This window comes from Oryctolagus cuniculus, chromosome 17, assembly GCF_051225735.1.
Source record: "Oryctolagus cuniculus isolate XC-2025 breed Fujian yellow rabbit chromosome 17, ASM5122573v1, whole genome shotgun sequence".
NCBI classification, from domain to species: domain Eukaryota; kingdom Metazoa; phylum Chordata; class Mammalia; order Lagomorpha; family Leporidae; genus Oryctolagus; species Oryctolagus cuniculus.
This window is the reverse complement of record NC_142883.1, coordinates 5,314,580-5,337,165: the sequence shown is the minus strand read 5'-3', so window position 1 is coordinate 5,337,165 and position 22,586 is coordinate 5,314,580. Positions and strand designations below refer to the sequence as shown.

General features: G+C 46.9%; 1 protein-coding gene and 1 long non-coding RNA gene across 3 annotated transcripts; one reads left to right on the top strand and one right to left on the bottom strand.

Moving 5' to 3' along the window:
- Positions 1-1,814: 1,814 nt before the first annotated feature.
- On the bottom strand, positions 1,815-16,239 carry SUMO2 (small ubiquitin like modifier 2). Of its 2 annotated transcripts, XM_002722946.6 has the most exons (4): positions 16,130-16,239; positions 14,665-14,796; positions 8,200-8,271; positions 1,815-2,495 (listed from the first exon to the last, which is right to left on the bottom strand). In XM_002722946.6, the coding sequence occupies exons 1-4, from the start codon at positions 16,148-16,150 to the stop codon at positions 2,433-2,435; spliced, it is 288 nt and encodes a 95-aa protein (XP_002722992.1). In that variant the 5' UTR covers positions 16,151-16,239; the 3' UTR covers positions 1,815-2,432. The 2 variants fall into 2 exon arrangements, with proteins under 2 accessions (XP_002722992.1, XP_051694367.1); XM_051838407.3 differs by lacking the exon at positions 8,200-8,271.
- Positions 16,240-16,535: 296 nt separating this feature from the next.
- Positions 16,536-18,366, top strand: LOC149121079 (uncharacterized). The gene is made up of 3 exons (XR_016224090.1): positions 16,536-16,834; positions 16,918-17,355; positions 18,096-18,366. It is a non-coding gene; the product is annotated as an uncharacterized LOC149121079 (long non-coding RNA).
- Positions 18,367-22,586: the final 4,220 nt, after the last annotated feature.

Genomic DNA, 22,586 nt, shown 5'->3' with positions numbered 1-22,586 from the left:
AGGATGCTGAAGTTAAAAATTACCTCACTTTCCTACAGAAAGCTGTGGTCACCTATTACAACTGGACAACTTTTATTTTCATCTACTTGAAAAGTAGAACAGAGATGAGTTCTTCCATCCTCTGGTTCACTCCCCAAATGCCAGCAACAGCCCCGGCTGAGCCACACGGAAGCCAGGAGCCAGGAGCTTCACCCAGGTCTCCCCTGTGGGTGCGAAGGCTCAGGTGCTGAAGCGTGCGTCTGCTGCCTCCAGTATGTATCAGCAGGAAACTGGATCAGAAATCGAGGCAGGGCTCAATCCTACGCACCCCATTATGGGATGCAGATAATTCCAAGATGTTAAGCCACCCAGACACAATACCTGTCCCTATTTAACTTTTAATGTTTTATTTATTTTCATTTACTTGGAAGGTAGCGATAGGGAGAGGAGAGAGATCTTCCATTTGCTGGCTCACTCTCCAAATGCCAGTAGCCAGGGCTGGGTCAGGCAGAGGCAGGAGCCCAGAACTCAATCCAAGTCTCATACGTGGGTGGTAGGGACTCCAGCACTTGCTGCCTCCCAGGGTACGTTAGCCGAAGCTAAGTAGCCGGGACTTGCACCAGGTAGTCTGAGATGGGATGGAAGTGTTCCAAATGCCTGCTCCCCCAATATTAGTTTTTTTATATTCTACCCAGGTTTTCTAAGAAAGATTTTATCCCCCTTGGAAAGAGACATTAAGTTCCCCTTTTTAAAAAAAAAAAATTATTTGGAAGTCTGAGAGAAAGGGAAACAAGGAGGGTGGGAAGATTTATCTACCACCTGTTGGTCTATTCATCCCCATATGGCTGGGGCTGGGCCAGGTTGAAGCCAAAAGCCAGCTTAATTGGGGTCCCTGACATGGGTGCAGGGGCCCAAGTACACGGGCCATTTTCCACTGCTTTTCCCAGCCTATTAGCAGGGAGCTGAATCTGAAGTGGAGCAACTGATCTCATACTAGGAATTCTTGTGGACAGGCTTACCAGTTTCACAATACGAATTTCTGAGTTTTACCCCTATACTCACCAAAGGCCACTTGATTCAAGATTAAGACTCATACTCAAAACTAGAAAGCCTGCTGAGTTCCTGCTCTCTACAAGGGCAGGTGGCTTATAGAAATGTGGAAGGTTTAAAAAAAAAAAAAAAAAGTGCCCATTACAATACAGGTAGAGCAAATCCAGGGAGACATAGTTCACAGGGAACTGGTAAGGCTACACTGGAAGTATAGGTTCTATATCGCAGAAATCACTGAACCTGTGATTTTGTCACTGTTCAGCTGTGTGACAACACCCATTTTGATCCTTGGCTTCCTCATCTCTATGTGGGTTAGAACTAGATCTGTGATTATTTAAGCTCTAAGAACGGGTATGCAAGTATGCTGACATTTTCTGTCCTTCAATATCCCAACATAAAGAACACAAACTCTGGTAGGTTAGAGCCAGGGATGGGATGGTTCTGTGACTTACCAGCCGAGAAGGCAAAACAGTAACTTTTCCCTACCTGACTTGCACTACCATACACTGCCGCAGAAAATACTGGGAGTGTATCCACAATATTATGACCCACTTCCTATCTTCTGCTAGTAAAGCTGCATATTTGGATCTGGACCTACATAAGAGTTTAAGAAAAAGGCTAAAATTTCCCTTACCAGTAATTTCCACGACTGTCCTTTGTCTTGTCCCTACCAGGAATGCAAGGGACTCCTCCCTTGAAACGTAGCTCCTGTCAGGCCCACTCATATCATGATTTTTCTAAGGTTTACCTTTCTACTTAATATTCCTCAGAATAATGAAAACAGCTCATTTTAAACAAGAAGTTTATTTAAACAACAAGACGCTTGACTTGAAGGGAAAACTATCTAGGATTCATTTTTTTAAGAGTAATTTACCCCTACTTAAAGACAGATTGCCCTACATGTAACAGCTACGTACAAAAAAGTTATAAAATTGTCCTTGGTTTTACAATGATAAATGAAAAACATTAAAATTCTCCAATCAAACAAGGTATGCAAGGATTTTTATGTTGTTGGTTTTTTTTGTTAAAACAGTGAGAGCAAAATAACTTACTGGAATATAAAGATAAGAGCTGAATGAGCATGCCACTCATGGAGAAAGGGGGTATTTTCACAGAACCAGGATTTTTCCCCATTCCATCTCCATTTGATGTCAATCAAAACATACCATTGGCCATTTAGTTTAAAAAAAAAAAAAGGAGAGAAAGAAAAGAAAAAATGCAATATGCTTGTGCACATACACCAGTTACTTTATGTACAATAAAGGAATGGGGAGGGGAAATGAAAGAATAGAGACTATGCTGCAGTAGTCAGGGTGTGGTGGAACCCAGTCGCAGTTTTCTGGCTGAGAATGTGTTCTTGGTCTGAAGGACAGAGTTCTGGAGTAAAGCAGCGGGTTCCCTTTTCAGTAGACACCGCCCGTCTGCTGCTGGAACACATCAATCGTATCTTCGTCCTCCATTTCCAACTAGCATCAAAAGGAAAAAACAAACGTTAAGACCACTGATGAAGCTCTTAAAATTTGTAATTTTCAGATTTAAATATCCTGGAAAAATGCACAAGTTTTATCTAATTCCAGTGCTCATTATTTTAGATATCCCATAACATAAAGTGCGTAAGATTTCTCATTTGGTCACCCTTCGTATGAATGCTAGAGAAAGCGTAGCTCGTTTCTGGAGATTTGTTTCTGGGGCCAGTGTTGTGGCACAGCAGGTGAAGACACCACCTGTGACGCCAGCATCCCATATGGGCACCGGCTGAGTCCTGGCTGCTCCACTTTCAATCCGGCTCACTGTTAATGGCCTGGGAAAACAGAAGATGGCCCAGGTATTTGGATCCCTGACACTGCCATGGGAGACCAGGGAGCAGCTCCTAGCTTCAGCCTAGCCTAGTCCTCACCATTGCAGCCTTGGGAAAGTGAACCAGCAAATGGAAAACTGAACGAACTCTCTGCTGCTCTGTAACTCACCTTTCAAATAAATAAATAAATCTTAAAAAAAAAAAAAAAAATTGCTTATAACAGGGGCCAACCTGGGCCGCTGCCTTCCACACCAGCAACCCACAGGAGCACCAATTCTAGTGCTGGCTGCTCCACTTTTCATCCAGCTCCCTGCTAATGCACAAAGGGAAAGCAGTGGGAGATGACTTAAGTGTCTGGGCCTCTGCCATCCACATGGGAGACCCGAATGGAGTTCTGGCCTCCTGGTTTGCTGGACATTGCAGTCACTTGGGAGTAAACCAGTAGATGGAAGATCTCTGTGCCTCTTCCCTCTAACTCTGCCAATAAGTAAATAAATCTTTAAATAATAAATGCTAATTGCTTACCATGAACAAGTTTACTTGTTTTAAAAAAACTAATTTTAAATGTTATTTAAAAAATAGGCAGCTTTACAAGTTTATTGTGCTAATTAACTTTGAAAAACTTTCTAGCCGGCGCCGTGGCTCAATAGGCTAATCCTCCACCTTGCGGCGCCGGCACACCGGGTTCGAGTCCCGGTTGGGGCGCCGGATTCTGTCCCGGTTGCCCCTCTTCCAGGCCAGCTCTCTGCTATGGCCAGGGAGTGCAGTGGAGGATGGCCCAGGTGCTTGGGCCCTGCACCCCATGGGAGACCAGGAAAAGCACCTGGCTCCTGGCTCCTGCCAGGATCAGCGCGGTGCGCCGGCTGCAGCGGCGGCCATTGGAGGGTGAACCAACGGCAAAAAGGAAGACCTTTCTCTCTCTGTCTCTCTCTCTCACTGTCCACTCTGCCTGTCAAAAAAAAAAAAAAAAAAAAAAAAAAAAAAAAACTTTCTAAATACTGGTAATCTCAAAGGTAAAATAGTAACCATGAACATCTAAAGATAAGGAATGCTTTCTAATAAGTGCAAATACACTGAAAGTAGTACTGGGGCTAGCACTGTGGTACAGAGGGTAAAGCACCAGCCTGCAGCACAGGCATCCCATGTGGGGCCAGTTCAAGTCCTGGCCGCTCCACTTCCCATCCAGTTCCCTGGCTCAGGTATCTGGGAAAGCAGAAGACATCCCAGTTACTGGGGCTCCTGCCACCCACATGGGAGACCTGGACAGAGTTCCTGGCCCAGTGCTGGCCATTGCGGCCATGTGCGGAGTGAGCCACTGGATGAAGATTTCTCTCTGCCTCTCACTGTAACACTTTCAAATAAATTAAAAAAAAAATAGTAGTACTAAGGCATTGTTATGGATAAGGAGGATTTAAAAACAGAAAATAGGGGCGGCGCTGTGGTATAGTTGGTAAAGCTACCGCCTGCAGTGCCAGCGGATGGAAGACCTCTCTCTGCCTCTCTGCAACTCCACCTTCAAATAAATAAGTCCTTAAAACACACACACACACACACACACACACACACACTCTGCTAAACTACATTCTCTTCACTCAGGTTTTGTTTCATTTTGTTGTTTGAGAGGCAGAGTTACAGAGTGAGAGGGAGAGACAGATCATCCAAACTGGTTCACTCACCAAATGGCCTCAAAAGCCATGGCTGGGCCAGGCCAAAGTCAGGAACCCAGAGCTCCATCTGGGTCTGTGCACAGAAGGGCCCCGAGCACGGGGGCCACCGAGTGCTGTCAGCAGGGAGCTGGCTCAGGAGCCAGAACTCAAGCCAGTGCTTGTGGGGGTGCAGGGCAGCCCACTGGACCACACCAGCCCCTTTACTCAGCTTCTGTTTAACAAGTATGCACTGAGAGGCGGGACTTCCCCTCTGCCAGTCACTACCTGAATGCCTGCAACAACAGCCCAAAGCCAGAAATTCAATTACTGGCGCCATTACCACTGCTTCCCAGGTCTGCATTAACAGGAAGCTGTAGTCAACAGTCAGAGATGGATCCAACTCAGGTGCTCTAACATGGGACACATGTGCTATAACCAGTATCTTAACCCCTAGGCCTAATCCTGGTCCCTCAGTATTTTTTTTTTTTTAAACAATTGTTTAAACAATCACAACAGGATAGTCGTCCTACCTGCTGAAATGTTAACTTAAAAAAATTTTATTTGAAAAACAGAATTACCGGGGTGAGGCGGGGCAGACAGAGAAGCCTTCCATCCACTGATTCTCTCCCTAAACGGCCATAACGGCCAGGTGGAAGTCAAAGCTTCATCTGGGTCTCCCACATGGGTGCAGGGGCCCAGGGATTTGGACCATCTTCCACTGCTATCCCAGGACATTAGCAGGGAGCTGGATTTAAAGTGGAGCAGCTGGGATTTGAACCAACACCCACACTGGATGCTGGCAGTGCCAGGCAGAGGCTTCACCTTCTATGCCACAGCGCCAGCCCCTGGCATGATAACTTTTATAAGGAAACTTCAACATCTTCAAAATATTAGCGATCCTTTCCCTCGGCATTCATTGAGAGAATGTGGCTCCTCCTTGTGGCTACACACTATAATTGCTTCTTACAGATTCAAAGGAAATTTAAGCCAGTGCCCATAAAGGACGCCAGCTTCACAGGCAGTGGCTTAACCCGCTGTGTCACAAAGCTGGCCTTTTTTTTTTTTTTTTTACAGGCAGAGTGGACAGTGAGAGAGAGACAGAGAGAAAGGTCTTCCTTTGCTGTTGGTTCACCCTCCAATGGCTGCTGCGGCCGGCGCACCGCGCTGATCCAAAGCCAGGAGCCAGGTACTTATCCTGGTCTCCCATGAGGTGCAGGGCCCGGCACTTGGGCCATCCTCCACTGCACTCCCGGGTCACAGCAGAGAGCTAGCTTGGAAGAGGGGCAACCGGGACAGAATCCGGAACCCCGACTGGGACTAGAACCTGGTGTGCTGGTGCCGTTAGGCAGAGGATTAGCCTATTGAGCCGCCGCGCCGGCTGGCCCCTGTATTTTTTATATTTCAGTTTTATCACTCAATAGCAACTAAAAAATACAAGTGGGTGTTGGGTCTGTGACTAGGCTGCTGGTTAGGAAGCCCAGGTCCCCCGATATTCCTGCTACCCATGTGGAAAACCTGGATTGAGCTCCAGGCTCCCCGCTCTGACCTCGTGCAGTCCTGGCTGTTGGGGGCATTTCGGGGATGAACCAGCAGATGGGAGCTCTGTCTCTCAAAGCAAAAATAAACAAGAAACCAGGGCTGGCGCCGAGGCACAGCATGTAAAGCTGCTGCCTGCCAACACTGACTGCTCCACTTCTGATGTAGTTCCCTGGCTAACGTGCTTGGCAAAGCAGCAGAAGATGGCCCGACTTCTTGGGCCCCTGCCACCCACACGAGACCCAGAGGAAGCTCCTGGCTCCAGCTTGGTACAGCCCCGGCTGTTACAGCCTTCTGGAGAGTGAAGCCCTCTGTCTCTCCTCTGTGTAACTCTTTCAAACAAATCTTAAAAAAGAAAGAAAAAATAATTATGACACGTGTGTAACAGCATATCCAGATTGAAGTTCTGTTGACAATCTTGGAAGACTGCAAATTTCTATGAGTTGTACTTGAAGGAAAAAATGTTTTGAGAAGTCAGAATTTGGGCAGAGCAAGTTAAGCCAGCACTGGTATCCCCTGTCAGCACCAGTTCTTCAATTTCTGGCTGCTCCACTCCCAGCCCAGCTCCCTGCTAAAGCACCTGGGAAAGCAGCAGATGACCGGAGTGCTTGGGCCCCTGCACCCACGTGGGGACCTGGATGGAGTTCCAGGCTCCTGGCTTTGGCCTGGTCCCATCTGAGCCTTTGAGGACATTTGAGGAATAACACTGGATGAAATTTGGTTTTTTCTCTCTCTCAATGTAATTATGCCTTTCAAACAAACAAATCTTTAAAAAATAATAGTAAAAAGGGATCTGGGGAAGGCACTGTGGCACAGTGAGTTAAGCTGCAGCTTGAGACACCTGTATCAGAGCAGCTGGTTCAAGTCCCAGCTACTCCACTTTGGATCAGATTTCCTGCTCACATGTAACTTGGGGGGAAACAATGATGGCTAAATTACTTGGGTTTCTACTATCCACGCAGAAGACACAGACTGAATTCTAAGCTCTTGGCTTCTGCCTGGTCTAGCCCCAGTTGCCATGAGCATCTGGGGAGTGAATTAGCAGATGGAAGATATCTGTGTCATATTCTGCCTTCCAAATAAGATTAAAAAAAAAAAAAAAAAGAGGGGGGGTGCCCAGGCATCCCATATGGGCGCTGGTTCTAGTCCCAGCGGCTCCTCTTCCTATCCAGCTCTCTGCTGTGGCCTGGGAAAGCAGTGGAAGATGGCCCAAGTCCTTGGGCTGCTGCCCCCACCTGGGAGACCTAGAAGCAGCTCCTGGCTCCTGATGGGCGCAGCTCCAGCCATTGCAGCTAACTGGGGAGTGAATCAGCAGATGGAAGACCTTTCTCTCTTTCTCCGCCTCTCCTCTCTGTGTAACTCTGACTTTCAAATAAATAAATAAATCTTAAAAAAATAGGATGGGACCAAATTTCAATTTCTGCTATAACAATCATTCAAAATCCTTTTTGACAAGACTGGAAATCTTCAGAAGTTTGAGAAGGGGCCCGGCACTGTGGAGTAGTGGGATAAGCCTCTGCCTGCAACACCAGCACCCCATATAGTTCGATGGTTCAAGTCCTAGATGCTCTGCTTCTGATCCAGCTCTCTAATTTGGCCTGGGAAAGCAGAAGATGGCCCAAGTGCTTGGGTCCCTGCAACCGTGTGAGAGACCCAGAAGCAGCTCTGGGCTCCTGCCTTCAGACTGACTCAGCTCCAACTGTTGCAGCCATTTGGGGAGTGAACCAGTGGATGGAAGAGGTCATCACTCACTCATTGTCTCTCTCTCTCTGCCTTTCAAGTAAACAAAAGAATCTTAAAACAACAATAAGACACACCCATAGAGAAACCTGGGCATGATCATGGGCTACAGCAAAAAAACAAAAAGCAAACTACTTTCTGAAGAAGCAGACAGAAATTTTAATTATTTTCTCCAAATAATATTGATAACAGGAAAAAGGGATTCATTATTAAATTATTAATAGTAATTAGATGACTTACTCCCTTTACTGAGTGATAACCACATATCTGAAAATCATTAGCATTTCCTTAATCCATTCCTGTTTGTTGCTTTGCTCCCCTTTGGTCACATTTCACATAGCTTTGAACTCTGCAAGAACTATATTCCAATATCTACAACCTCACAAATTTGAGAAGCTGTTGAAAAAAAAAAAAAAAAGATTTTTCTAATAAGCACCAAGAAATTTTTACCTGTGCAGGTGTGTCTGATTCATTGATTGGCTGCCCGTCAAATCGGAATCTGATCTGCCTCATTGACAAACCCTGAACAAGAGAGTTTACAAGCAATAAGGAATGTGTAAAGAAGCAGTAAGAATCCCACTGAGATGAAACCATAAGCATATTTACACCTGAGTATAGTAAAAGCTACCTAATCAAACAATCATCAATATTAACATTTCTAAGTAATAAAAAGACTCTACAGTGATTCTTTCGAGTATGCTTGGATCTAGTAGGAAAAACAAATCATCTTTTAAAAAACCTTTACTGCTTTTGACACCAGATACCCCAAACTAGAATAGATCATACCTGAGACAAATACTGTATTTAAGTAAGCGAGACACTGAAAGGAAACATAAAGTAACAAATTCCTGTTAGCTCTCTAAAAGGGGAAAAAACCCTCCTTTACAATAAAAACAGAAAGTCACCTGAAAACATGTTGCATGATTAAATTGAAAATTTGCCTTTGAAAGCCAAAAAAAAGCTTACATTCCTTCCTACCCATACAGTTCCTACCACTATGCAAACCAAAGACCCCAACTCCTGAACAATGCTACCCATGCCGTGAGCACTGAACAAGTTCTTATCCTTGAAGTCGTCAGCTCATTTCCAGAAGTCAGGGAGTAACTGTCCTTAAAATCACCCATAAGACCACACTCTTTACCCATGAAATTCCTAGAATAGCTCAAAAGTACCTGGTTCTTAGTTTCTTGCCTAGTAGTTATTAGTAAATGTCTCACTACAAAACAAGTTCCAGGAGAAACTGTCTTAGCTACTGTATTATACACAGTGGGTACTGCTAAGTACTAACAGTAAAATGATGAAAAGCAATATGCGGCTGGTGCAGCGGCTCACTTGGTTAATCCTCCGCCTGCGGCACCGCCACCCCGGGTTCTAGTCCCAGTTGCTCCTCTTCCAGTCCAGCTCTCTGCTGTGGCCCCGGAGTGCAGTGGAGGATGGCCCAAGTCCTTGGGCCCTGCACCCGCATGGGAGACCAAGAGGAAGCACCTGGCTCCTGGCTTCGGATCGGCGCAGTGCCGGCCATAGCAGCCATTTGGGGGGTGAACAACGGAAGGAAGACCTTTCTGTCTGTCTCTCACTGTCTAACTCTGCCTGTCCAAAAAAAAAAAAAAGGCAATATGCATCTAACCCCACTTTACTTTGTTAACCTAAAAATCAAAAATAAACCAAAAGATACTAAAAAGTTGGAAGGAAGCTTTATTATAAAAATGAAATTTTAAAACTATGTTAGTTCAACTTCAAGGTACTTTTATACGTATTTAGGAGATTCATGAGCATAAACATGCCATTTCTGCAAAACAGATTTCAGTGTTGTACTTATAAACTTAGCATGATTTACTCGACAAAGGGGTAAGAAGGGAAAAGAAGCCAAAAAGCAAAATTGTTGGCAACAACCAGACGAAGACAAGACAGGAAAGTATCTTTGGAGAAATGCTGTGAATTCACTTAATAGCTTTCTAGGAAACGTCTAACAGTCACCACTGAATCATGTTCGTATTACAACTGTTGTTAAATCAACTCCCTTAGACAGCAATTGATGATTAAAGATAACAGTTCCTGGGACTAAAAACATTGAAACAAAGCACTCACACACCTGTGTAATACCTATATTCCTTATTTAACAAGGATTTACTGAACCTGTGCTTACAAAAAACTACCCGTCACATGAAGTTCCTATTTGCTCTCCTTTAAAATGCTACTCTGGTTAAGTGGTGGGCACGTACCACTTTCAGACTATGCCAGAGACGCAGTCCCCCAGCCAGGCAGGTGACACCTATAACTTTAATTCACTGCAACTTTCAAATTTGTCATTACACCAAACAACCAAGAATTCCCTAAAAGCCATTAATTTTGCTAAGTATTACATATGTGCAAGCACTCCATTTAAGTCTTCTGTCAACAAAATGCTAAGCACCTTCTTATGCTGGGTTCTTCGCTAAAACCACCGGTAGTCAATGAAGTCAGTCCAGAGGGGAAAAGGCAAGGGCAGGATCACAGAACCCAGCCCAGCTGTACTCCTTCACTGCCCCGGTACTGGAGGGCACACAAATGCGCAGAGTGACGGGAAGAGCTGTGCTGAGAACGCTCAGGGCCCCAACACAAAATTCATCCCAAACAAGTCATGCACTGTCACCAGGTTCCTCTAACTCCGTTTTCTTAGATGACTCAATGCTTCCCCTACCAATTAAACTAAGTCATCACTCATTAATTTGCCACGATATCAAGTCCAAAGAACATTTATTTGCCTCTAAGATTCCTTACACCAGCATCTGAGTTCCTCTTCTGTACAAACTCTACCCCTGAGCCAGCTGTGCCCAGGAGTCCTGCGAGGAATCGCAAGGCATTGCTGCTGCTTCATTTCCTAAGAATGAGTTGTAGTAAATGGTACTCACTTTATATCACTCCATGACATAACCGCTAGAATCAAACAGTATCAACAGCTCTCAGTTAGCTGAAGGCTACGTGCAGACAGTGTGCAAACTACTGTGTGATTGAAAAGCTCTTCACAAACCCATCTCTGCACAGTGAATGTCTGCTGTCACTTACAAGCACTTACGGAACATGCTCTATGTGCTCAGACACAGTGCACGCTGGACAGAGTGCAAAGTTCCTATCATCCTAGAGCTCACATTTTAGTGAAAACTGACAAAAACAGGAAGTAATCAAGGCAAAAAACAAACCAAAAAAGAGGACTAAATGATGGGAACAAGGGCACTTCCACTCAAGACCTGATGGTCAGAGAAGACTGAGGTAGTAATTGAGCAAAACTGTAATAAAACAGTTGGAGGACATGTGACTGTCTATGTCAGCACCATCCATAACAATGTGAGCCACACAGGTAATTTTTTCTAGTAGCCTCATCAAAAAGTTAAAAATAGGGGTGGTGTTTGGCCTGGCGGTAGAACTGCCAGTTGGGACGTCTGTATCCTCTACTGGAGTGTCTCATCCTCAAGCTTTGGTTTTGCTTTCCATCTTCTTGTTAACGTGTGTACCCTGGGATACAGTAGGTAACGGCTCAAGTACTTGGGTCTCTGCCACTCACACGGGAGACCTGAACTAAACTCCTGGCTCCTGCTTTCAGCCAACTGTTGCAGGCATTTGGGGAGCCAATCAGCATATGGGAGCTCTCTCTTCCACCAAAAACTATCCAAAAAACTTTTTTGAAAACAAAGTTTTAATAATTTAACTCAATATATTCAGAATACTATTACTTTAACATACAATTTTAAAGTCAAGATACCTACTTTTCTTATATCTAATCCTCAACATCTGGGATGTATTTTACTATAAATGACATCTAAATTTGCATTATCCACCTTTCAAGTGGACAATAGGGACATGTACCTTGTGGCTACCATACTGGACAGAACGGAACTTGCGGATGGATTTTTATAAGTTATGACAGCATCATCAAGGATGACTTCAAGGTTTTTACTTTAACAGTTGGACATAGAATGGAACCATTTTTTAATCTTTTAAAACCAACAGTTGGGGCTGGCGTTGTGGCATAGCAGGTGAGGCTGCCACCTGCAGTACCGGCATCCCAAATGGGCGCCAGTTGAGACCCAGCTGCTCCACTTCCAATCCAGCTCTCTGCCACGGCCTGGGAAAGTAGTAGATGATTGCCCAAGTCCTTGGGCCCCTGCAGCTGTGTGGGAGACCCAGAAGCAGCTCCTGGCTCTGGATCAGTGCAGCTCCAGCCATTGTGGCCATCTGGGGAGTGAAGCAGCAGATGGAAGATCGATCTCTATCGATTTCTCTCTCTCTCTCTGCCTCTCTTCTGTGTAACTGACTTTCAAATAAATAAATCTTTTCTTTTTTTAAAAGGCAGTTTCTTCTTTTTAAATGCCCATTTATTTTCATTGTATTTGAAAGGCAGAGAGATAGAAAAAAGATCTTCTATCTGCTGCTTCACTCCCCAAATGCCCAGAATAGCCAGGGCTGGCCAGAAAGAAGTCAGGAGCCCAGAACTCAATCCAGGTCTCTCATGTGGGTGACAAGGACCCAAGTACCCACCTGCTGCCTCCCAAAGTGCACATTCAGCAGGGAGCTGGAATTAGAAGTGGAACAGGATTTGAATCCAGGTACTTAGATATGGGATGCAATTGTCCCAAGCAGCACTCCAACCACCTCACCAAATAGCCCACCCCAGTATCATCTGTTCAATGAGATTTCTAGGGGTAAATACAAGATTCCTCCTTTTAAGACATCCATGTCCCTCTTCAGAGACATGATACCAAGTGAACTCATTCGAAAATAAATATGAACATTCAATTAATCTTGATAGAAAATCCTTGGTCAAGAATTCTTAACCACCAAAGGAAAAAAAAGAAATCATGTAGCTATGCAAATCAGATCGCAAAGTCTTTTCATAGCCAGTATCTTATATGACATTCCAACTCTCCCTGCCTTAGAAGCAGACAAACCATTTGAAATATAAACAAGAATCTGTTATGCAGAACTGGGAAGTTATTCCCAATTTATGAGGAAAATGAGAATCTCTGAGTTCTTCCTGCTTAAGACCTTCAAATCATATTTATATTCTGAGATAAGCAAAACTTAATTCTACTTTCTATGGACTAGTAGTGCTTCTGGATCCTTAGTGCAAATTAAAGAGTGTTCTTAACAAGTTTAGTCAATATAATCCCAATTAAAAGAAAAACTTATTTATACTTGGTAATATACTAAACTCAGTTTATCATGGCAAGAAAACCAAAAATTCTTGATGGACCTGATAACACTTCATCATACAGAGAAATCTCTTATAAAGGCCATCGGGAATAGCGGATGAGCTTCATTATTTTTTTTTTTTTTGGTATCTCATATATAATATATAATGCCCCCAGCAATGGTAGGCACCTGGTAAATATCTGATATCCTTTGGGGCCCTGATATGTGACATAGGAAGTCTTAAATGATCTTTTTAGGATCGACAGAAGGAGTTAACACATATAACAAACGGTTAATATATGAAGGTAGCAGTAGCACAGGGATACATTGACTACAAAAAAAAATTTTGTTTTCCTAGCAATTGTTGAAAAATCTGATACTAAAAGCTAAAATTTTGTAGTGATTACAGAAAAATTCATAAGATATGCAGACAACATTGTTCAAAACCACCCAAAGAAAGCCTAAGTTTTTATTTTGCATAAGATTTTGCTACATAAGTTCTACAAAATAATTACCTTTTCAAACCCCTATAACCTGAAGGGTCACTTAATGTTCAAATATGGAAGACATCAGTGCATAAATTGTTTAGCACAAATAGTAAGTTTGTATTTGCTAACCCTTAGAAGAATTTAACCAAAATTGTTCAGATAAAAGTATATTAAAGATCTTATCTTTGTCAGGAACTATAAAATTTACATATGAAGGTAAAGAATATGGGCTTAGTATTCTATTACATTGTAAATGATGTAGACATAAAATAATGCTTCAAACACTTAAAAAGTTTATGTCACTGTATCTTTCAAATATCCTTAGGTATCATGGAGGAAGCCCAAATATCAACTCAAACAGCCTCCCAACTTAGAAAGGTTTAAGTCTTGTTCTATTTTGAGCCTATTTTTTACATCACTTCACAATGTAGATTAACTTCCTGTAGCCTAAAAAAACTATTTTCCCAACTTTTATGTATTATACATTGATAGGATACTTCTGCTGTTAGGTTATTGTTGGATTAACAGATTCAGACACCACTTTTTGTTACATTTGTAAAAGTCATCTTTATAGTTGCTTTTGTCTTGTTAGGGACTCTCAAAATTCCAGAAAAGCAGTGAAAACTTGCATTTACCCCATTGCATCTGGTCAAATTAAGACAGCAGACTTTCCCACTTCCCCTTCTTGATGCTTATATACTATTTTTCTGAGTAAAATGCAAATACTCCTACAGCAATATTTATGCTTGGCTCAGTGGACTTAAATTTTTCTGGCCTCTACTATCAGTGTATACTATCAGTGTAAAAAAAAAAAAAAAGCAAATGATACAATTTACATACATTGGGAAACTGTCAATATCCTTAACTATTTTATTACCAAATTGGTTAAAATACTAAAAATGAATGTTCTGATGGGAGAGTTTGACAAGAAATTTTGCCAAGTTCACTCTTATTTTCTTATAAAGGTAAAACTGCAACCCCTAGGAAGCAAACTAGTATTATAAATGAACACAGATGCATTTCTGGGAAAGGACTGGCATTATGTATAATATTAATTATTCTAAGGGCTTTCACGAGGAATCATATATAAATATATGTATACACACACCCAGTGTATGAAAAAACTGTTATGTCAAGTATGTAAGTGCATATTTATCCTATCAAAAATACTCATCTTAATATTACCCTAGTCTATTTCCTCAAGAAATATGGCTTTAAAAAAGCAGTGGCATTCAGTAAAGTGCAGACAATTCCTCACCTGTCGTTCACAATAGGCTTTCATTAGTTTACTAAGTGGTGTATGCCTCTTAATCTTAAACTGCACCACAGAACCATCCTGCCCCGCCACCTTCAAATTAATATGATCGTTGTTCTCAGTCTTGACTCCTTCCTGTTGAAAGAAAAATAAAAGTATAATTTGGAAAATGTGGAAAACACCTTTTAGAAAAGTAGCAGCCCACGTTGCTTCGGCAATCAACAGGTTTCTCGTTCTGATACAACACACAGCTGCTTCAGCCACCGCAATCAACGTGAACCACGACAAATCCTGCGGCGCCGAGAGCTGTCACGGAAGCCTGCGTGCGACACGAGCGGGGCAACAGCAGGCCCAAGAGGGGTCCCACTCAGCTCACGGCGATGCTCCCAAGTCTCTGACTCCCAAAACTGTCTTTTCCCCCAAAAGGTGAAAAGCGTCCTCTCTCTCCTCAAAGCGTGTTCAGAGGCAACTGCTGGAATAAGAATGCACCGACAAAAAGCCAGAGCTTGCAATTCAAAACGCACTGCTATTATCTCGTTAAAAAGTTACCAAAGTCAGCTCAACAACTTCAATTCAAGCTGCATGAAAGAAAACAAGAAAAATGAAGAAGCCCTCTTGGCGGGCCCTCCGGCTTCCCCCGGAACCGCCACCAGCCGCGTCCGCCCCCGCGGGCATCTTCCTTCGCGCCGGGTCGCACTCCGGGTCCAGCGTGCGGTCAGCGGCCGGCACACGGCCTCCCAGCAAGCCCTCCTCGTGCACTTAACCCGACCGCGTCGGAGCCTCAGAGAGCCGAGGCGTGCGGAGCGGCGGGTGTCACCGCGAGCCGCACGTCCCGCGCCCCGCGCCGCGTCCAAAAGTTGAGCCCGCAAAGTGTCCGCCGGAACGGCTGCCTCCAACTTCCCGAAAGCACACGGCGTGCGCGGGTGGGGGTCGCTGCCCCTCCCCCCCGCTGCCACCCGAGTGGGAAAGGTTCCTCGGGAGCCCCCGGCCCCGCCGCAGCCCATTGATCCCCCGAGCCGGGCGGGGGTCCCGAGCTGCCCGCGCGGGGCCCCCACCCCGGGAGGGGGACCCCGGGCCGCAGGCGCTGCCCCGCGCCGGGGAGGCGGCCCCGCGCGGGGTCGGCCGAGGTGGGAGCCGCGGGGACTAACGCCCCTGCTCGCGCGCCCAGCCGGCCGCGCCGAGAAGCCCCGCGCGGGGCCGGCGGCCACGGGCGTCCGCGATCCGCCCGCCCAACTCGCGCCGGCGCGCACTCGGAGGCCGCGGGGGCGGGGGCGGGCGGCGGGGCCTCCTCCGGCGCGGGAGGGCGGCCGGGAGGAGGGAGGAAAATGGCGCGGAGCGCCCGGGCCTGAGCGGCGGCCGGCCCCGCGGGGGGCCCGGGGAGGCGCTGGGAGCCCGCGGCGGGCTCGGCCGGACCCCGGCCGGCGCCGTCAGGCCGGCCGCGAGGCGAGGAGGCCGGCGCTGCGCTCACCTTGGGCTTTTCGTCGGCCATGGCGAGCGCCGGGGTCTCCTCAGCTGCCGCTTCACAAAAGAGGTACCAGGTCCGCACCGAACGCGCACACAAGCAGCACCAGGAGCGGCAGAAGAAGGAGGCGGCAGCGGTGGACGAAGGCGAGGGCGCGCGCACGTCGTGCGCTCCCTCCCCCCACCCTACGTGCGCGAGCACGAGCCGCCGAGGCCTCCTATTGGCTATCGCGTCGCGGGAGCGCGCAACGCTTACATAACCACCCCGCCCCCCCCAGCCCCGCGCGGCCGCCGCCTGGGCCAGGCGCCCGCCAGGCCGGCGGGAAGAGGCGCGGACACGCGCACCCGGCCCGCCGCGGGGGCGCGCCTGGCTCTGGGCGGGGCTGTATTGTCCTCCTTCTGTGGTGGAGCATAATCAAAATGGCTTCCAGCTGGTCCTCACTGGGGACGAGGAGACTCGAGGCCTTAGACGTGAGCTTTAGGCCAGGGAGGGCAGACCAAGTGGACACGGGAGGGGAAGCCTAATTCAACCCCCCAGCGTGAGGTTCTGGAGAAACCCTCTTGTCCGGTGGCCCTCACGCAGCTCTCCTCAGGGTGACAGAGACAACCCACTTCCTCGCAGCAACCTCACTGTTTTAGGTGTCAGCGCTTCAGCCTCAGCCGGCCTCCCACCGGGCTCCTGCCAGGAGTACTGTGCGACCTCCGCCCCGGGGTAACCCCAGACTTTGACTACCTGAGGAAAACGCTCACTTATTCATTCAACAACTCACTCATGACCTGCCCTTCAACTTCCAGGAGGAAGCAGCCCCCCAGAGCGAACTGCCCAACGCCAAGCTTCTACAACCCAAGCGATCCTTCCCTCCCTGCGCTCAGTTAAAGAACACAGTGGGCGCCTGCTGTTTGAAGAAGGATGCCCACGTCCGTGCAGTGGAATCCACCTCGCACGTCCCAGTCGGCGTTATTTTCTCCTTTTCCCTGTATTTTCTTCCACTCTTGTATTAGCATAGGAAAAAAAAAAAAAAAAAGCCTGAATTCTATTATGCTACCACCGTATCTCCATTCCTGGCCAAACCGCTTGAGAAAGTGTCCAGGCCAGCTGTCCCTCCTCCCTCGCCTCCCACTCATGCTCGATCCGCCGCAATCTGGCGCTGCGGGCTCCTGCGCTCCCCCAGGTCGCCGCCAGGCCCTGCTGGAGCCAGTGCGCGTCCCGCTTGAACTCCCTGCGACTTCTTGGTAGGTCACACTTCCTCTCATCCTCCTCTGGCCTCAGCCCTCCCCCTCGCTGTTCCTTGGGGTTTGCTCTAGACCCTTTGCTGACTGTACTCCCTTTTCCCCGGGACAACTTCATCCCCTTCCGTTAACATCTGTCTGCTAATGGTGCTCAATTCTGTTATTTCTAGGTCAGATTTTTCCTTTAATTTCCAACCTGTACAGCCAGCCAACTTCTGAACGTCTCCATTTGGGTGTCCCAGGGACGCCTCAAAACTCAGCAGGCGACCACTAACACTCCTGGCTGGCGGGGCCTTCCCTGACCCGCCCTCTTCTTGGCCCGCCCTTCTTGCACTCAATGGCTCCCCTCGGTGACATTGCCCCGGGGCATCACACATTCAATCAATCTCTTGTTTATTCCATTTGTAAGTACCTACCAAATCCCTCCACTTCTCTTAGCCTCTGGCTCTGGGTGGAGCTGCATTTGGTGGGCTTTGGGTGGCCCTCTTTGGAGAGGAAGAGGCCGAAGACCATAAACTTAAGACAAACCAATCTAAGCAGGTTGATCAGAGGAGGCAAGGGAAGCCCAGCGCTGCTTAGTTCAGATCAACTGTTCCAGGGCTACTACAATGCCCTCCAAACTAGCTTTACATGTTAAGGTCCTGAGGCCCACGTTGTGGCATGGTAGGCTAAGCTTCTGCCTGCAGCGCCGGCATCCCATGTGGGTGCTGGTTCCTGTCCTGAATGCTCCTCCTCCAATCCAGCTCTCTGCTATGGCCTGGGAAAGCAGTAGAAGACGGCGCAAGTCCTTGGGCCCTTGTACCTACATGGGAGACCTGGAAGAAGCTCCTGGCTCCTGGCTCGGATCAGCACAGCTCCAGCCGTTGCAGTTATTTTGGAGTGAACCAGCGGATGGAAGAACTTTCTCTCTGTCTCCCCCTCTCTCTGTAACTTTACCTCTCAAATAAATAAATCTTAAAATATATGTATTTAAAGGTCCTGCCACTGGTGCCCGAATAGTTAAGTAAGTGAAAATCACCCAGGGTTGGGGCCGGCACTGTGGCATAGCAGGTAAAGCCGCCGCCTTCAGTGCTGGCATCCCATATGAGCACTGGTTTGAGCCCTGGCTGTTCCTCTTCTGATCCAGCTCTCTGCTGTGGCCTGGGAAGGCAGTGGAAGATGGCCCAAGTCCTTGGGCCCCTGCACCCACGTGGGAGACCTGGAGGAAGCTCCTGGCTCCTGGCTTCAGATCGGTGCAGCTCCAGCCGTTGCGGCCAATTTGGGAGTGAACCATCAGATGGAAAACCTCTCTCTCTTTCTGCCTCTCCTTCTCTCCCTGTGTAACTCTGACTTTCAAATAAATAAATAAATCTTTTTTAAAAAATCACTCAGGGTGCTAGTTTAAAACACAGTCTGAGGCCTCTTGGCAGTGTGGCTCTGGCACCTGCCTTTTAACAAGCATCCTAGTGATTTTTTTTAAAGATTTATTTATTTATTCAAAAGGCAGCGTTACTCAGAGGCAGAAGCAGATGGAAAGGTCTTCTACCTGCTGGTTCACTCCCCAAATGGCCATAATGTCCAGGAGCCAGGAGCTTCCTCCGGGTCCCCACATGGGTGCAGGGCCCCAAGGACTTGGGCCATCTTCTACTGCTTTCCCAGGCCTCAGCAGAGAGCTGGATTGGAAGTGGAGCAGCCAGGACTTGAACCGGTGCCCATATGGGATGCTGGCTTTACCCGCTACACCACAGCACCAAGGCAGTTACAAAGAAAGAGATGCTGCATCACTGGTTCACTCCCCCAAATGACCACAAGGCCGGGGCTGGGCCAAGCCAAAGCCAGGAACCAGGAGCTGCTTCTGGATCTCCTGTATGAGTGGCAGGGGCCCAAGTACTTGGGCTGTCCTCTGCTGCTTTCCCAGGCGCGTTATCAGGGAACTGGGTTGGAAGTGGAGCAGCTAGGACTCGAGCCAGTGCTGATACGGGTTGCTGGCCTTGCTGGTGCTACTTAACCTGCTGAGCCACGATGCCAGCCGCCCCCCGCCACCGCGGCCCCATGATTCTTAAGCATACTGAAGTTTGAAACAAACCTTTCTAAAATAGAACTGCCGGCACTCCCTGGTTCTGGGACAATCCTCTGCCTCACAGGATAAAGTCCAAATTTCTCAGGAGATCTAAAAAGCCCTTTGAGAGCTAATCTGTTTAACTCCCCTAGCCTCATTCCACCTCATTTCCTTCTTGAAGCCTCTGAGTTGATTACAATTTCTTGGGGTTCCCGAATGTGCTTGTTCTCCCTCAACTCCAAGGTTTTGTCCATTGCAGGTGCTGCAACACTTGTTGAATGATAGTGTGAAACTATCACAGTGTGTAAGTTCCCATGGCACTGGAGATGGGAGGAGCAGACACAGTCCCTGACTCCTGACTCCAATACCCCGTATTTGGGGTATTTGGGGTAGGGGTAAATCACAAGAAATGACAGAACGAAATCAGCAAATGCCAAACACCTGCCACAGATCAGGCATCGTGAGGTTTTACTAATGTTAGCTCATTTGCTACTTACTTAAACCTTTGACACTGGGCCTCAAAGGGGCTAGAAAGTAGTAGACCTGCTGTAATTCAAAGAAGAAATACACCAGCATTGTTCCAGGTAGTAAGACCCGGGAAGAGAGATGTCATCCTGTCCTTGAGGCTGTCCTAAATGCAGGTTTTCTGTTGCCACCACGTGCTTCCACAGCTTTGTGTCAGCCAGGTTGAGTCCGGCCACCGTTGTAGTGCAGTAGGTTAAGCTGCTGCTGGTGATGTTGGCATCTCCCATCACAGCACTGGTTCAAGTCTCTGCTGCTCTTTTCCCTATCCAGCTGCCTGCTAATGTACCTTGGAAAGCAATGGAAGATAGCACAAGTATTTGGGCTTCTGCCACCCACATGGGAATCCCGAATGGAGTTCGGGGCTGCTGGCTTCAACCTGGACCAGCCTCAGCCATTGTGGCCATTTGAAGTGTAAATCAACAGATGGAAAATCTCTCTGTCTCTTTGCCTTACAAATAAATACATTTTATTTCTTAAAAGAGAGGAGTGTCCTATGTTAAGCTTACTTTCAGTAATGTGTTGAGGTTGCCGATAGTCAAATGTTTGCTTTCATTGGTTTCTGGATGATGGATGAGCCTACAATATCCACTCCCCTCCCAAGTTGTTCTAAATAAAGCAGCACTTCATAGAAAAATCATATTCAAATGTGTCAGCAGTATATATATTGAAATATATAAACTGAAATTCTGTTCTGCTGGCCTCAGCCATCTACTAAAATCACACACTGAGAATCCTTTTCCAATTGTGAAAAGAAGAAATCCCCCAACATGCAGTTTCTCCCTCCCTCATTTTTTAGGGGTGGGGTAAGGGGCAGCTGTGTGTAGAAAAAGGATGCTTTTGAAAAAGAAAGTACAAGGAAAACACACAGGAAAGGTAACAGTGGCACTCATTAACCTGGTGATTATTATGTTTGGACTCTCGGTGCTAAATCCTTAATCCTCAGAAAACATCTATTATAATTATCACCACTTTACAGATGAGGAAAGTGAGAGAGAGAGTGGTTGGGCAACTTGGTCGCCCAGCTCGACATGGCAGAGCCAGTGTGGAACTCAGGCCTCTGACTCAGAGCCCAGTGCTTAATTTCTGAGAGGTGGCACAGAGATGACTGTGGAAGGATACAGAGAGAACACATGGAAAGGCAAAGGAAATCCTAGTCCAGGACCAGAGTACAAATTGTTCTGTCGCTTGCCTTTTCTGGCAGAAGGCAAGTTCCGTGAAAGCAGAGATCTGCCTTTCTTGTTCATGGTGTTTTTCCCAGCGTCTGCATGTTTCCTGGATCCTACTGGGTGAGTAAGGGAATGAATGAGGAAGGAATTGAGCAGTGAGTAGTTTTCATTTGTTCCTTATTTATTTGAAAGGCAGAGTTACAGAAAGAAAGAGGGGAGAAGAGCATGGAGAAGGGGAGGGGGAGAGAGAGAGATTGAAATACCTTTCATCTGATGATTCTCTCCCCAGATGGCCGGGGCTGGGCCAGGCCTAAGCCAGGAGACAGGAGATTCTTCCAGGTCTCCCGTGCGGACAAAGCACTTGGGCCATCTCCCACTGCTTTTCCAGGTGCATTAGCAGGGAACTGGATTGGAAATGGAGTAGCTGGTGCTCATATGGGAAACCAGTGTTGCAGGCAGCAGCTTAATCCAGTACGCCACAACACCAGCCCCATGAGTAGTTTTCACTATTAGGGCTTAACTGGAAACCTGGGCCAGAAAGGCCTACTTGCTCCAGGAACCTAATGAAATATCAATAATTGGTGTTAGAAGTAGAAAGTAAGAATGGGGTGAACAAGTTAGAATCTACTCCCCAAGGTCAGGTGCCAAAGAAAAATAACATCATTTCTTAGGTTTCTTTCTTTCTTTCTTTGAAAAGCAGAGCAACAGAGAGTCAAAGAGAAATATTTTCCATATGTTGATTCACTCCCCAAATGGTGGAAACACCCAAGCCTGGGTCATGCTGAAGCCAGAAGCAAAAAACTAAAGAACTCCATCCTTGGGCTGGTGCCGCGGCTCACTAGGTTAATCCTCCGCCTGTGGTGCCAGCACACCGGGTTCTAGTCCCGGTCGGGGCACCAGATTCTGTCCCGGTTGCCCCTCTTACAGGCCAGCTCTCTGATATGGCCCGGGAGTGCAGTGGAGGATGGACCAAGTCCTTGGGCCCTGCACCCACACTGGAGACCAGAAGCACCTGGCTCCTGCCTTTGGATTGGCGCGGTGTGTCGGCTGCCAGAGCGGCCATTGGGGAGTGAACCAACGGAAAAGGAAGGCCTTTCTCTCTCTCCTCTTTGTAACTCTACCTCTCAAATAAAATCTTAAAAAAAAAAAAAAAAAAAAAAAAAAGAAGAAGAAGAAGAACTCCATCCTGGTCTCCCACATAGTAGCAGGGGCCCAAGTACTTGGGCCATAATCCACTGCCTTCCCGGGCACATTAGCAAGAAGTTGGATTGGAAGCGGAGTGGCTAGGACTCAAACTGGCACCCCCGTTATGGGATGCTGCTCTGGTAAGCTGTAGTTTAATCCACTGTGTGACAATGGCATCACCAACATCATTTCTAAAAGGGGCAGAAGAACAGAACCGCAGAGTCTGTTTAGAGCTTTAGACCCTTGCCAAAAACCCCGAGAAACACATAAGACATTTATGATGCAGATGGCTAAATGGTGCATGCTATATGCCACCAAAT

Coding starts and splice junctions, on each gene's coding strand:
- SUMO2 (XM_002722946.6), bottom strand. CDS start 16,150: ATGGCCGACGAAAAGCCCAAG. Junction 14,797..16,129: donor TGGCCGACGAAAAGCCCAAG/GTGAGCGCAGCG, acceptor TTCTTTCAACAG/GAAGGAGTCAAGACTGAGAA. Junction 8,272..14,664: donor AAGCCTATTGTGAACGACAG/GTGAGGAATTGT, acceptor TCTCTTGTTCAG/GGTTTGTCAATGAGGCAGAT.